Here is a 15,683-nt window from a genome sequence, read left to right on the forward strand (position 1 = left end):
CATGTCGGAAACCGACAATAGTCCTAATAAAAGACTTAGCGTTTTTTGTGTCCCCTTACAGACCTTCTGGAGTTTGGCTGTATAGGATAGGTGACACAATGCGTTTCTGCTTTATAAATTGTTCAGAGTCATGGAGCAAATCACGTTCAGTTGGTTTGGATCACTCCAAATGGCCAGGGCTGACAGATTCGCACTCATCTAACAGGATGTAAACAAAGTGGTTGTACAGAGCTAACAATATTTCATGGGTGAGCTGATAGACAGCTGGCCACCAATCTTCATTTCACTAGCGTCTCCTCAACACCAGGTATTTTTAGCTGGTTGCCAATTTACTGAAGAAGATAAATATATTTATAATATAACAATAATATTATATATATAATATAATATAATTATAATTATATATATATATATGTTTTTTTGCAACAAATACAAAACATCTAATCAAATCATAGTCTTTGTGTGTTTTGTGCAAATTGCCTCTATATATAACTGATAACCTCAATATAATTGTCTTAGTAATAATACTGTGGTGCAGGTTATTATGAAATAAACCGCTAGGTTGCTGCAAGCATCTTGAGGAACTCTTTTGCTTCTGTATCTGCAAGTTAAATCGCACATTATTATACCGAAAGAATTTACATGTACTGTATAAACAGGTAAGAAAAATAAAAGGAAATGTGGATGCATTCATTTCTAAATCTGTTTATAGAGCTCAATAGGACAGCGTGAGTGTAATAAGTTCTTCATCTGTTTTTGTGTCATGACTCTGGGCTCGGCAGGGTGAAGCCTATAACCACCATGCAGAAGGAAAACTGATTAAAATACGCATGTTATATAATTGCAGACACAGAGACAAGCACAAACATGCACCCGCACACACACAGAGAGCCATAAAGTTTGGAAACATGTCTGGATATTAAGGATGATGGCTCACTGGAGTGATAAGAGAAATGACTGGGTGCGCCACTGAGTGTGTGAGGAGTGACTGTTTACACAGCAGAGGAGTAAAAACAGGCAGGAGGAAGGAAGAGATAGGGTCAGATATAAAAGCCGAAGACTCCTGAATATCAAGCATATTGGTGAAGGAAAGGTAAGACTCGAGTAGGTTTTACTTCAGAGCTTTCTGGGGTTTTTTTTCTTCTGCAGATTCTATATGGCTAAGAGTAGATAGGGATAATAAATAAAATATGACTGTTAGTGCTAATATTATGAAAAGAAATAGTTTTCAGTACATTGTTTTGTGTTAAATCAGTAACTGTTTTTGTTTGCTTTTCAGCAGAAAAATGAGAAGTCTGGTTTTCGCCATCGTTCTGGTTCTACTGGTAGCCAGCGGTGAGTTCCTAATTTCTTATCAGCGGAGGAAACTAGTGTTAAGTCTCTGTGTTGTTCTGTGTAACATGTAAGCATGGCGGTGCCTCAGTTTTCTTCACTGCATGTTCTATTTTACGTTGAAAGTATATAAGAGCTTCTTTTAACTACATGAAGGGAAAGGAAATGATATCAAATACCTTGATATCAAATTATCTGATCTCTTGGCTTTTATGACTGAAGTTATCTACCCTGTACCAGTTACCTGGAACCTATATCCTATACCTATAACCTAGATCATAGATCATAGACAATATGTGCTACACCACACCATGTGTGTTTCAGGGTCGGCTCTGGATTGCTACCATTGCCAACCCAAGAAGGCAGGTGAGGCGTGTGAGGTCACTACGCTGACCTGTCCTGAGAAAAAAGACGCCTGCGTCGCTGTCAAGTTCACCAAAGCCCCATGTGAGCATCAACAGTTTTATGAATCTTGGTTATTTTACCTGTGCAGGTGGATGTAGATTAATAGCATTGCTTATAACAGTACATAAGACATTGATATCTGATAAGACAGATATTGAGTACTTATTTAGTAGTCTCTTCTATCAACAAAGTAGCTATAGATAAAGCTCTTCTCATATAGACACAACTTCTCTTCCTCACAAGCTGAAGAATATTAGACGCTTTTCGGACAAATATCTCCCGAGTGTACTGTTTAAGTGACCGGTCCTACTTGTGTTCTTCCCTGCAGACGGACACTACCAGAAGTGCACGGCCATGGCTGACTGTGAGCTTCTGAAGCTGAACGCCTACATGAACGTCAAATGCTGCCAGAATGACCTCTGTAACACCATGTGATCCAACTGGCCTTTGACATTTCACCCTGACAGTATCCACTCATGCTGAGAATGTATTAGAAGTTTATGGATAACAGTTACTGTTCTATCAAGATATAAAATAAAAATCTGCATCAAATTCATATACTGTGTTTTTTTTTTTTTATTATTTGTTACTGAAATAGGAAAATTGTCGTTTAGAACTAATTAAGAACCAATCATAATAAAGGTTTATTTGTTATTGAAATAGCTGGAAACGCATGATAACAGAATTAGCATTTTCCATAATAATGAATCACTAAGTCAGCGGCTTCTGAGCAGCTGGTAGTTAGACCAGCTTTCTCCCATCATATCACACCTACCAATCAGGAACAATGAAGCCTTCTTCGGAGACACTTAAAGCCAAAACCACGGCATCTTTTCAAATCTGCTGCTCTTGCTGCATCACAGATACCCAAGACTGGCTTGTGTCACTGTTGTCATTAGTGTACATGCACAGATAGATGGCATTGTTCTAGATAGTTTCATATAGCAAGTTAGCAACTGTAGTTTATCATTTAGTATGTTCTAGCCATACTTTACAATGCAACATAGTGCATGTATTTGTAATATTATTGCTATAATGTACACCGATCAGGCATAACATTATGAGCACTGAGAGGTGAAGTGAATAAGACTGATTATCTCCTCATCATGGCACCTGTTAGTGGGTGGGATATTTTAGACAGCAAGTAAACATTTTGTTCTCAAAGTTGATGTTAGAAGCAGGAAAAATGGACAAGAGTAAGGATTTGAGCGAGTTTGACCAGGGCCAAATTGTGATGGCTAGACCACTGGATCAGAGCATCTCCAAAACTGCAGCTCTTGTGGGGTGTTCCCGGTCTGCAGTGGTCAGTATCTATCAAAAGTGGTCCAAGGAAGGAACAGTGGTGAACCGGTGACAGGGTCATGGACGGCCAAGGCTCATTGATGCACGTGGGGAGCGAAGGCTGGCCCGTGTGATCCGATCCAACAGACGAGCTACTGTTGCTCAAACTACTGAAGAAGTTAATGCTGGTTCTGATAGAAAGGTGTGAGAATACACAGTGCATTGCAGTTTGTTGCATATGGGGCTGCGTAGCCAAAGAAGCAGTCAGGGTGCCCTTGCTGACCCCTGTGCACTGAAAAAAGCACCAACAACTGGCATCAAACGTGACATACAGTTCTCCTCTATCATATATTTGTTGTGAAAAAGCAACGTGAGATCAATATATTTACTCAAATGGACCTACAAACATTAAGTATTATTACTTGCAGGATATGTAGATAAAATAATGGTTTCCTAAGAATAAAGGCATTCATATGCAAATGTAAGAAATCGTCTTTGATCCCAACATGAAGTGTAAGACAGTGTGATATTTTATAAAGCTCCATGAGATGGCACTGTATGCAAACACACTGCTCTCTTACACCTGAGCTCATTCTTCAATGGGTTTGTATGTGAAAGTCGTATTTTAAGGCATTTTCTCTGCACTCCTACGAATAAAGAATATATTTTCTGGATGACAGGATTCACAATGAATCTCCAGCTTTCACTGGTGTATTTGATAAATACTCTCAAAGATTGGTGGGAGTTTCTCTATTGGCTTCACAGTGTTATTGTAATATCTAGCTTAGATGAGAACACACAGACATGTGATGAACATTAAACATTCCAATAGCTTATAATAATAATAATAATAATAATAATAATAATAAAATAGAATACAAAAATAAATACTAATAATAATAATAATTATTATTATTATAACTAATATAAAATATTATTAATAATAATAATAAAATCACTATTAGTAGTAGTAGCAGTAGTAGTATTGTCTCAATGTCCCAGCATAAGTACCCTCTATTCCACTGAAACCTTCACTATATTAAGTCTGATGTCTTGTTTTGCTCTTAATGTAATCCAAAACTACAATCATTTCATTTGATCGATGGCTTAGGAAGAGGTGTGTGTGTAAACATGTTTTTACGATTCAGGCAAAAAAGTTCTGGAGGTGCAGCAGATCAGTGCGTCTCACCAGTGTGTCCTGCGGTTATTCCTCTGCGACTGCAACCTACAGCACCTACAGCTCTGAGAGGACAGAAGCAGAGCTGCCATGATTTGATTTGTCTCAATTTAAATAATAGACATTCTCATTCATATGTTTGGTACTGGGTCTGAGTCTGACTCATTTTACATTGGATATAGATACATATATATATATAAATACAGGAAATCTTGAATGCCGGATCATCAAAATATTACACAGTTTCTAGGTCACTATTTAAACCTAAGCAAATGTGTGATATTGACTGCTTTGTAGCAATGGGTCAGATTAACAAGTGTTAGTGTTATCCCTTCTGATGGTAGCTTAAGTGGTTAAGGCTCTGGGTTGTTGTTTGGAAGATTGAGGTTCAAGCCCCACCACCGTTGGCGCCTTGACCACGGCCCTAAATCTCCTGCTCCGGGGGCGCTGCATCATGGTTGACCCTGTGTACTGACCCCAACCCTCCAAGGATGGGATATGCAAAGAAAGAATTTTAATGTATATGTGACAAATAAAGGCTACTTAACTTAATTAAAGAATATGTTCAGGTGACACTCAGATAGATTTGACTTAAAATGGCTCACGTCCATGCAAGAGGATGTACCAAATACTCAGAAATCCATGTAAATATTTCTAAGATTCTTGATTTTCTCTCAAGTTGTGGCTGATAATATTATTTCTAATAAAAAACCTTTGCATTAAATTGAAAAAGAAGTATTTCCACCAGAGCTCTCAGATATCTGGATCCCGCTGTATATGCTCTTGTGTTTGCTTTTTTATCTTTTTTTTTTTTTTTACATACATTATGGCTCTAAAAATAAATGAAGAATCTTGTCTGACCTGGATGTATCAGAAATGACAGCGTAGCTCGCAGCAAGAAGGGCAGATTAAAGATTGGCTTTAGTGCCTGATGTACTGCTAATATAAATCACTTCATAAAAATAGCATGACGGTAAAAAAAAAGAGGATTTTCCAGGTGCTGCAATTTAAGGATATTTGAATGACCCAAAATTTATTTCTGCACATAATCCCACTTGTCTCATATCTTTTCCGAAATGAGAAGGAAGTTAGAATGGTGTACTTTTTAGACTATTCTAGTCTAATAGCCTACTTCCAGGTTGACTTTGTTCATGCTGTGATCTACTGCAGGGGCGTTTTTTTCTTTTTCATATTTGAATTCATGAATGTTTAATTTTAATACTTTGCATGGGTAAACAAAGTGGAAACAATTAAAGACGTGTCAATATTTAATTATAAAAAAATATCTGTTTATGAAAAGAATAAAATGAAAATAAAATGAAAAAAAAAAAAAAAAGCGGGTTGCCTTGTTTTCCCATTTTAATTTAGAAACGAAAAACAAATGAATGCAACACACATGGACTTTACTCCCTTACCAGATGCTCCAGATGAGGCATTATATACTGTAGTCTTAGCATTGGCTTCCAAACCAATCCAGTGCTTCCTGTCCTGCTCAAATCGAGAGAGGATCCGAGAGCTTTTGTGAGATAAATAATAACATCAAGACATTTTTTTTGTTTCTTTTGCTATGATACATACAGTATATATTTAAACATGTACAATATTTCTTCAAACAAGATGAACCAAAGCTGACAATACATTCTGGGTGATTCAAACAATGAACCCAGTACACGATTGTCACTGAAATACACAGCGTGAATAAATAATACACTACACTGATCATATTTACAATATAAACAAACAATATCAAAAACAAAGTGCCAAAAAAAAAAAGAAAAAAAGCTTTGGATCCTTTGAACATGGCACATAATATGCGACGATGCTATGGACGGCATGTGAAAACTCTGCTCATTACCATATTACGACAAATAAAATAACATTAAGATTCTTGATTCTTGCCCACGATGGTGTCCACTCCAGCAGTTCGGCACACGTCAGTAAGGAAACGGAAAGCATTACAACAACACACACAGAAGGTCCTGCGCAAAAAGCTGGAAAATGATACTGAAGGGCACACAGGCCAAAGTAAGAGAGAGGAACGTGAGCTGGCTTCGTTTACAACACACACTTCAGTTAGAAGACGGTCGGACGATATATTGTACTCTTCCAGTAGTTGAAAAGAAAAAAAAAAAAAAAGCCTGGTCAGATAAATGAACATTTGTGGAAATATACAAGCTGACCGCACACATACTCACACACAGACACACACGCACACACACACGCACATGCACTGCACTGCTAGTGCTGTACACACACTGTTTCAAAAAAAAATGCATGTCCGTGCTAGCACAGCTAGCCTGAGTTTAGATACTCCAAAGCCACTTCGTAGCAGAACTTGTACTGATCCTGCAAACAAAACAAAAACACAAACACTCAGTTATTCAGATGACTTCTGATGATTTTTACTTTTTCTATATTTCTATATGTTGTTGTTCTTTCGGCTGCTCTCTATTTGGGGTCGCCACAACGGATCATTTGGTCCGATTTGGCACAGGTCTTATGCCGGATGCCCTTCCTGACGCAGCCCTCCCATTTAATCCGGGCTTGGGACCCTCTTCAGTGGCTGGATTAGCGCCCTGCCCTGGAATCGAACCTGGGGCGAGGCAATGAGAGTGCGGGATCCTGCCGCTGGACCACCAGGAGGCTATTTCTATCTTTCTATATAATTTTGTAAGATAGAACCTGTTCACTATATCTAATAATGTTCTGTATTAACTGTTAAAACTTTGCAATTAGACAGAATACATAAAGGGGCGTGGTAGGGAACTGGTGGCTCAATGGTTTACCATATGGTTACCATATTTACCATATGGAAGGCCTGGGTTTGATTACCAGCCAGTGGCCAAACCCCAGCCACTAGCCAGTAGGTATGCCGGCCCCAAGCCTGGATAAATATGGGAGGGTTGCATCAGGAAGGGCATCGGGTGTAAAACCTGTGCCAAGTTGTTGTGCAGACCAGTTGGTCTGCTGAGACGACCCCTCACACACGTAGGGAGCAGCCAAAAGATCAACAACAAAGACAACATAAAGGGGCGTGGCCAGGTGCTAGCCAATCAAATCACTTCTCTTATCCTCTTAAAAAAGTGACATTTCAGTGCTTATATGATAAGATGTGTATATATACGCTATAAGGCCAAAGGTTTTTGGACACCTGACCATCACACTCATACGTATTATCCTGTGCACTGTTCTAAACGTATTGAATCACTGAGCTGTGAGTAGAGCAGGATAATACGCCAGCTGTGTTTAGTCAGTAACGTGTAAGTATAAGTGTTTTAAAATTAGTTGTTACTTTATTGGAGTGACATTTATAGTATGTTCATAAAACTGGGTTGGGAGAAAGAGGACAAGTCTTTATTAAAGTGGAGTGAACGCCGTACCAGTAAATCCACCATGTTGGGTTTGTTGTTCCGCAGAGTTTTGACAGCATGGAACACGTCAACCGAGCGCTGGTGTCGCAACATCTCACTCACAATACTGATGGCACAGAATGTTCCGCTGCGTCCGCCTCCATTTCTGACACACACACACACACCAATACACATCAGTAACTACACACAGACCATAAGTCAGTAATCAAATAAGAATAAAACTGTTTTAGTTCGGGCGTGGCATATTTGCGAGATCCTCAGGACAAAATAAAAAATGTTTTGAAATACAATCTGCATTCCCCCACCCCACCCCTTAAAAAATAATTTCACCTTTCTTTATAATGTCAAACCCACATAATATCAAAGCTGTTGTGGAGTTACATGCTCACACATGCTACACTTTCTACATTTATAATTATAATTATAATAATTACCCAGGCCTAGGGATTCAACACTGTAATTAACACACTTTAACTCATCAGCTAATTATCAAGGCTTTCTTTAATTTTCTAGCATAAAGGAATTGCGCTGGTGCACCTCGTTGTAGTGAGTGCATTTCGCCACTAGAGGGAGATGTTTATCTTTGTATTGAACATAGAAGCATGGCCTGGGAAAAAAACAAAACAAAACAAACCTCTCTGGCTTTCAAGCTTCTGGTGGAATACTTAATTGTTAATTAATTGCTCTAATGATTATCGATCTGTTGTAGATGTGAGAACAGAAAGACTGATTTGATATGCTTAGAGGAGACTCGTCGTGATGAGGCTGATGGGTTAGGTGAAAAAGAAAGAAGGAAGGAAGGTAAGGAAGGAAGGAGGAAAGGAAGGAAGGAGGAAAGGAAAGGAAAGGAAAGGAAAGGAAAGGAAAGAGAGTTAGGGAGGGAGGGAGGGAGGGAGGGAGGGTAAGGAATGAAGGAAGGAAGGAAGGAAGGAAGGAAGAAAGAAAGAAAGAAAGAAAGAAAGAAAGAAAGAAAGAAAGAAAGAAAGAAAGAAAGAAAGAAAGAAAGAAAGGCAAGGAGAAAGAATTATATACCACCTTTTGTCCATGAACGTGTGTTTGAGTCTTGCATGTGTATCAATATGTGTGTGTGTGTGTGTGTGTGTGTGAGACTCACAGGCAGTGCACCACAGTGCGTCCCTCTCCTCCATCATATTCTTCTTGCCATTTGTCCACCTGGTGAATGAGTTTGAGGAAGGAGCGTTTGGACATGGGTGTGTCTCGGTACATGGGCCAGCCCAAGAACTGGAACTGCTGCACCATACGATAGCCATCTTGAGGCTATAACACACACACACACACATTATGTCAAGCGAATAGAAAGTCTGTATGTATTGTAACACTGTGAAAGAATTACACTACACTGCCAAAAGTTTTGGGACACCCCTCCAAGACATTGAATTCAGGTGTTGTTTTTCAGGGGTTGTTCTTGGCCCCTTAGTTCCAGTGAAAGGAACTCTTAATGCTTCTACATACCAAGACATTTTGGACAATTCCATGCCCTTTAACTTTGTGGGATGACTCCTTCCTGTTCCAGCATGACTGCACACCAGTGCACAAAGCAAGGTCCATAAAGACATGGATGAGTAAGTTTGGTGTGGAGGAACTTCACAGAGTCCTGACCTCAACCCAAAAGAACACCTTTGGGATGAATTAGAGCTGAGACTATGAGCCAGACCTTTTCGTCCAACATCAGTGCCTGGCTTCACAAATACGCGTCTAGAGGAATGGTCAAAGATTCCCATAAACCTTGTGGAAAGCCTTCCTAGAAGAGTTGAAGCTGTTATAGCTGCAAAGGACGGGCCAACTCCATATTACATTCATGTGCATCTAAAGAAAGATGTCCCAAAACGTTTGGCAATATAGTGTTAGTCAGAAGGCTGTGCTGTGATTAGTGTGATGAGTAAGTCAACAGGTTGTGCCAAGAATAGCCGTGGGATGAGCGATTAGTGAGGATGTCAGCAGGATGTGCTGTGATTAGTGGGACCAAATAATTCAGCTGCTCGTGCTTGTCTTCTGTGTTTGGTGGGATGAGTAAAGTGAGTCAGCTGCCTGTGCTGTGGTTGGTGGGATGAGTTAAATGAATCAGCAAGCTGTGCTGTGATTGCCGGGATGAATAAAGTGAAGTCAGCTGGATATGCTATGATTGGAGTTGAGAATAAATTAAATCAGCAGGGGGGGTAAAGGGATATATCAGCAGACTGGGTAGAATCAGTAAAGTACATCAGCAGGCTGAGATGAGCTGAAGGTAGGAGAGTATATCAGCAGGCTGAGCAGGAACTGGTGGGACGAGTGAAGTATATCAGCAGGCTGTGATTGGTGTGGTCATGGAAGTCCTGTAATAGGTGTGTGTGTGTGTGTGTGTGAAACCCACCCGAGCTGCATTGTAAATGCGGAATATTCTGCTGATGATATCTTCTTCAAGATCAGCTGACACAAATTCCACCTGCAACGGACCATGTCTGTGTACCCCATTCTCTGGCCAGTACTGAGGACACAGCTACACACACACACACACAGACAGAGACAGAGAGAGAGAGAGAGAGAGAGAGAGAGATTAACAATACATTAGTAGGAATTCGAGTATTAATCTTGTGAAACATTGCCCTTGTAAACTTTCATTTTTCCTCTTTCCCTCAGATGAATGTTAAAAAACGCTCACACTAAAAGAGAACATTACAAAATGCAAACAGAATCAGCAAATGTGCACCAAAAAAAAACCCCCCAAAAAAACAATTCCAACATGTTTTAAAAAATTTATCTGCTGGAGCTTTGAATGTCACAGCGATAGCATGAATAAGCCATGCAGTCTCACAAAGAATCAGATCTTTTGCCTTTTCATTATTTATTCATATATTCAAATCATTTCCCATTTGATCATTTCCATTAGAAATGATCCACACTGGCTACATATTTCATTCTCTGACAACAGGCGCGTGATTGCATTGCTTTTTGTAAAGGAATAAGTGATGAGAAGAGGATATGGAGCCTGTGCGAGTGTCTCTTGGCAGAGTGAGGCTGGCTCTTTAGTGTTTGATGTGTAGGTTAGGGAAGGAGGTGGGCTGCAGGGAGAGAGTACTGTTTGCTTTGCTAAGAGCATCAGACACTGTGAATTTACCCAGGCGCTGGTGCACTGTAGCCAAGTGAAGCAGTGATTCAGCACCCACCTGCATGTGGATGCCAAGCTAAAAAGCAAGAAATCTGCACGTCACCTGATTTCTATAATGGATGTGTGAGTGGGATCGCACCAGGCACTGCCATCATCCGGCTCCAGCATTATGTCCATCTCTTTTCATGTCAGAGCTCTAATACAGCCAATGTTCACTCTTCTCTCAAAGGATCGTATTCAGAGATGAGTTACAAGGGCACAGTGTGGGTCTAATACAGAAATGTGCACATTGGTATTCGAACCTCAAACTAGATAACTTAAGAGTTTTGTTTGGACTTTTGGCTGCCATAAGCTACAGACTTACAGCTGGAAATTTAGAAATTCACAACATAAGAAAAGTCTGAAAAGAAGACACTCTTGACAAAAGAGAGATAAATGTAAGCCACTCTGGATAAGGGTGTCTGCCAAATAGCGTAAATGTAAATAGATCAAAGGTTCCGCCAACATTCCCGAGAGGAAAGTTATCAGCATTCAGAGTGGGGTTTTCTGTCCCACGTTCAGATTACGCAATCGTCCGAATGACCTGTGTGAAGTTCACACCTCCCCAGATTTTCCTTGAGTAGAAACAGGGATTTCAGCTACAGCACTTGCCTTTCTGCTTCACCAAAAAAAATAAAAAATCATCTGATTCTACGCTGTCAATACGGCTCCCGTACTAATTATTCGGCAGTTCATAAATTAGCACTTGATCCGGCAAAATCCTGTTATTTACAACTTAATGTAGCCATGAAAATTCTGAAAGGAGGTCAAGAAATTGCAATAAAAGGTGCTGGGGTATACTACTCTATCCAAATTAGACCCTGCTGTTGTTTAGTGATTCCAATTCACAGTAGCATCATTTAGGAAGTGTTATGGGTTCGATTATAGGATAAAGGTGTTCAACTAGAATACAGTATTTTTTTTTCACTACATAGCAAACTATATCACACATACTGTCAAGTCCTGACTGTAACTTTGAGCTTGGAAGAACAGTCTGAGAAAGTGTATGTGTTTACAAAGGAGGAAGAAAGATGAGAGAGAGAGAGTGAAATATTCACTGTCTAATTGTGTGTGGTGTGTGTGTTCGCCCCTGGTACCTAGACCTCATAGTGTCAGTGGCTACAGTTAGAATTTTGAATGAAAGACTCCTTAGTGTGAGACGAGGGGGAATGAGAGGGAGACTGGAGCAGGAGACGAGTTTCGGTGGGGTGAAGGGAGAGATGGTGGGATTCTGTGCCTCCCTCTTAGCTTTGATTCTGGGGTTTTATGACAGAGCCTCAGGCTGCTACCCTCATAGAGTCTCTTACACACACACAGAGAATCCAGGGCATGCAGACATACTCTCTCTCTCTCTCTCTCTCTCTCACACACACACACACACTTGATTGCACATTCATGCAGAGTCACGAACGCAGACACACAGAGCTCTTTCACACCCTTGCCCAAATATACACTGGAGTCTATGTCTACACAGTGCATATAGTGGTACCTCAGCTAGCCATTCATTTTTAATGATTCTGTCTGATTACTCGTTTGATGTCTAACATGAATAATTACAATCCCTTCGTCACAGATATCATCTTTCTCAAGTCATAGATTAATGTAAATAATGTAGGTTAATATAATTACGAAAAACAACCTTAACCTGAATATTTTATTTCTTGGAATAAAGTATTTAAAAGACACCTGCAAGATATTGCGCATAGAGTATGTTACGGTTTCGGTGAGACTATTCAGTATATCTAAAGTTGTATTGATCAGAAGGAACAGCAGATGGCTCTCGCTGCTTGATTATTACGATTGAATTTAACACGCTTATTCTTATATGTTATTGTTTCTATAGCAACAACTTACACATGGACTTATATGGTGGGTCCTCTATACAAGTAAGCTGATTTGAAAAGCGTGTGTAATTGTTGATATTTTAGATTTCTGTGTTCGTTTAGTGTTTTCGGAAAAGGCTGGAGCTGTTATAACATGGATATTACTTGTTTCCTGGACAATACTTATTAATACATGATACATTTTTTAATATATACTTTGTTTTATAAATAAGAAATTGTTAGAGAAGAAAGAATTATTGGAAATAATTACACTTATTGGAAAGGAATCAAGACTGGGGTGCTAACAGTAACTCCTCTTCACACCGTCCTGTTGTTGATTACTTTCCTATAACTGATCATTTATCCATCCATCTGTCCATTCTTCCGTCCATCCATCCATCCATCCATCCATCCATCCATCCATCCATCCATCCATCCATTCATTCTTCCATCTGTCAGTTCATTCTTCCATCCATCAGTTCATCCATCCATCCATCCATCCTTCCATCCACCAATCTATCCATCCATTAGTTCATCCTTCCATCCATCAATCTATCTATCCATTAGTTCATCCATCCATCCATCCATCCATTCATTCTTCCATCTATCAGTTCATTCTTCCATCCATCCATCAGTTCATCCTTCCATCCACCAATCTATCCATCCATTAGTTCATCCTTCCATCCATCAATCTATCTATCCATTAGTTCATCCATCCATCCATCCGTCTGTCCATCCGTCCATCCGTCCATCCATCCATCCATCGGTTCATCCATCCATCCATCCATCCATCCATCCATCCATCCATCCAGTTGTCCTCACCTGTGCAGGATCCACGTCATTGAGCATTACAATGGATGTACAGTGATAATCCAGCACTAGCCTCCAGAAATCTTTCACTGTGTTTGGTAAAGGATGCTGGGTAACGATAAATGCAGAAGGCTGCTTATAACTCTGTTGAAAGAGAGAAAGGGGAGGGAAAAGGGAAGAGAAAGAGTTGAGGATGAAAAATGGCAAGAAATGTAGGTACAAATATAGATATTTTGAAGACTAGAATGAATAAAGTCATTCCAATGTCCATCTAACTATTAATTTCATTCGATGTGACAGAACATTAGTGTATGTGGTAGTGATCATGTACAGTTAATAATTAAAGACCATGAGCTTAAGATCTCATTGCCACCAATTATTATTCCGTGACCAGGAGATCTTGGTTATGAATTGTGTAACTTGAGACCATGGCTCAATATGTTGGGGCAACAACGTACTTAATATGATGGCTTCAGTTAATTATTTAATGGAGGAAAAAGCATATTCGCTTTGAGAAGGTGACACGGGTTAATGGTATATCCATGTCAGTGACTAGAGTACGTCCTTTATGTGTCATTCCGTGATTGAACTAAAGTGTAACATTATCAATCATCTCCATGACAAGGTTCCTCAGGCCACATTGTCTAATTCAATTGATTTCTCTCTGTCTCGCTCACATTTTAAAAGGATTTTGTGGCCACCAAATAGATCTCTAACCACAAGAAACATAAATTGTGACCTCAATTTATTAAAAAAAAAACAAAAAAAAAAAACAGCATGTCAGGTGAGCAGTTCTGTAAATAAAGTAGCTTGCTCTAAAAGATAGAAAGAGAAGAGAAGATGTGAGCGGTTTTGGCCGTCTTACATCCATGAGTGCAGCATTGATGTAGTTGCTGCTTTCTCCATCGATGGTGATGAGGAAGGGCAGGCAGCGGTCAGGAGGCAGCACATCCATGCAGCGGTTCTTCTCATGGTTCCGTGGCAGTAATGCGATGCTGCAGTCTTCTACACGCAGTGTGGGGGTGACCATGTTCAGTGTCTGTATGACACATATTCACAGAAATCAAGCTGAAACTAATTTTAAACATGTACATACATCACATTGAATCAATTGTTAGTGTAAAGTGTCAGTGTTTTTTAATGCTTATTCCCAAACTTCCTTGAAATCCATGTCCCTCTTACCCTAAACTCCTCTTTGATTGGACTGGTGTTGGTTTGGGGATCCAACCGGTTCATGTCGTAATACACGGAACGGAGCTGATTGGCGGGAATGGTGGTGTCACCGCAAAGACACGCCTCCAGAATGGCATCATGGATAAAGACATACTGCTCCTGAAAGAACAGAATGAACAATATTCCAGTCTTCTGAAGGATCAGTATGGTCATAACTGATGGTTGATGAAACCCTAATGGAAATGAATAACAATTCTGGTTGGTGCATCCATGAAACTGATATGTGTTTGTTGTGAAATGTATCTAATACACTGCAGTCACTGTAAAACACAGAGGATGTGCTATGGCTTTAAAATCCACGATAAATACTGTGCTGAAAATTTCACCTGCTTTATCTTTATTGCTTAGTTACCATGGGACTTTTATAAAGCTTTACTTGGATATCTACAAGACATTAATTTCATAATATCATAAACTGACATTAAGAGAAAAATGATCATTATGGATACTTTCCTTTAATTGTTATCTCACAAGTTATTACTTTTTACTAACATTTATAACACTTTAGAAAAGTTAGAGCCGTGTTAGGAATGCAACATTGATTACGACAATTTGAGGGGATTAAAATCCTTAATAACAAGTTTTTTTTAAAAAAACTGTAATGCAATGGTGTTTCTTGCATTGAAGCAAATTGTTTTGCAAACAAATCACATTGAGACGTACAGATGTGCGTTTCGCAATAGCTCTGATTTATTCCCAACATCAGTCAGCAGAGACGAGATACGTGAGGTCACATCCCATTTCCCTATTCAGGAAGAGACGATTCGGCGCTTTGATGGAAATCACTGTTGAAGTGACATTTTGGAGACAATCTGGCCTTGTCACTTTTGGCTAAATCATGACACAGGGTCAGTGCTTCCATAATTAACGTGCCTGCTAGAGTAGCTAATGATCTTTGACCTTTTCTGTTGCCGTGACCAATCAGAGGACAGCTGGGACCTCGATCAACTTCAAAACAACCAAATTACAAAAAATAAATAAATAAATAAAATAATGTTTTGGATCGCGTGTTTCTCTTTTTAATGAGAGCCATCAGATTTGCAATACAAATCACTTTCTGTTGTCGCAAATGATCACAGTCAGTTCGAACATGCACATAAAAAGGT

At 39.5% G+C, this 15,683-nt stretch overlaps 2 protein-coding genes across 5 annotated transcripts in view; one reads left to right on the forward strand and one right to left on the reverse strand.

The window, feature by feature from the left end:
• Positions 1-1,034: 1,034 nt before the first annotated feature.
• Positions 1,035-2,293, forward strand: ly97.3 (lymphocyte antigen 97, tandem duplicate 3). The gene is made up of 4 exons (XM_058417953.1): positions 1,035-1,104; positions 1,280-1,335; positions 1,657-1,779; positions 2,066-2,293. The coding sequence occupies exons 2-4, from the start codon at positions 1,287-1,289 to the stop codon at positions 2,170-2,172; spliced, it is 279 nt and encodes a 92-aa protein (XP_058273936.1). The 5' UTR covers positions 1,035-1,104; positions 1,280-1,286; the 3' UTR covers positions 2,173-2,293.
• Positions 2,294-6,312: 4,019 nt separating this feature from the next.
• Positions 6,313-15,683, reverse strand: part of LOC131371192 (receptor-type tyrosine-protein phosphatase mu-like) — a 209,321-nt gene continuing 199,950 nt past the window's right edge. For all 4 annotated transcript variants that reach the window (XM_058419037.1, XM_058419040.1, XM_058419039.1 and 1 more), the window contains 7 exons: positions 14,527-14,676; positions 14,210-14,383; positions 13,357-13,488; positions 9,938-10,063; positions 8,681-8,844; positions 7,576-7,711; positions 6,313-6,541 (listed from right to left, as the gene is read on the reverse strand). In XM_058419037.1, the coding sequence (XP_058275020.1) occupies positions 6,488-6,541; positions 7,576-7,711; positions 8,681-8,844; positions 9,938-10,063; positions 13,357-13,488; positions 14,210-14,383; positions 14,527-14,676 (936 nt within the window). In that variant the 3' untranslated portion in view covers positions 6,313-6,487. The remainder of the gene's footprint in view (positions 6,542-7,575; positions 7,712-8,680; positions 8,845-9,937; positions 10,064-13,356; positions 13,489-14,209; positions 14,384-14,526; positions 14,677-15,683) is intronic.

The sequence above is a fragment of the Hemibagrus wyckioides genome, linkage group LG20 (assembly GCF_019097595.1).
Source record: "Hemibagrus wyckioides isolate EC202008001 linkage group LG20, SWU_Hwy_1.0, whole genome shotgun sequence".
Lineage (NCBI taxonomy): Eukaryota > Metazoa > Chordata > Actinopteri > Siluriformes > Bagridae > Hemibagrus > Hemibagrus wyckioides.

What these genes read in the sequence shown, in the direction of transcription:
- ly97.3 (XM_058417953.1), top strand. Translation starts at nt 1,287, where the DNA reads ATGAGAAGTCTGGTTTTCGCCATCGTTCTGGTTCTACTGGTAGCCAGC. An exon ending in GGTTCTACTGGTAGCCAGCG is followed by an intron (nt 1,336 to 1,656) that starts GTGAGTTCCTAA and finishes TGTGTGTTTCAG; the next exon opens with GGTCGGCTCTGGATTGCTAC. An exon ending in CAAGTTCACCAAAGCCCCAT is followed by an intron (nt 1,780 to 2,065) that starts GTGAGCATCAAC and finishes TCTTCCCTGCAG; the next exon opens with ACGGACACTACCAGAAGTGC.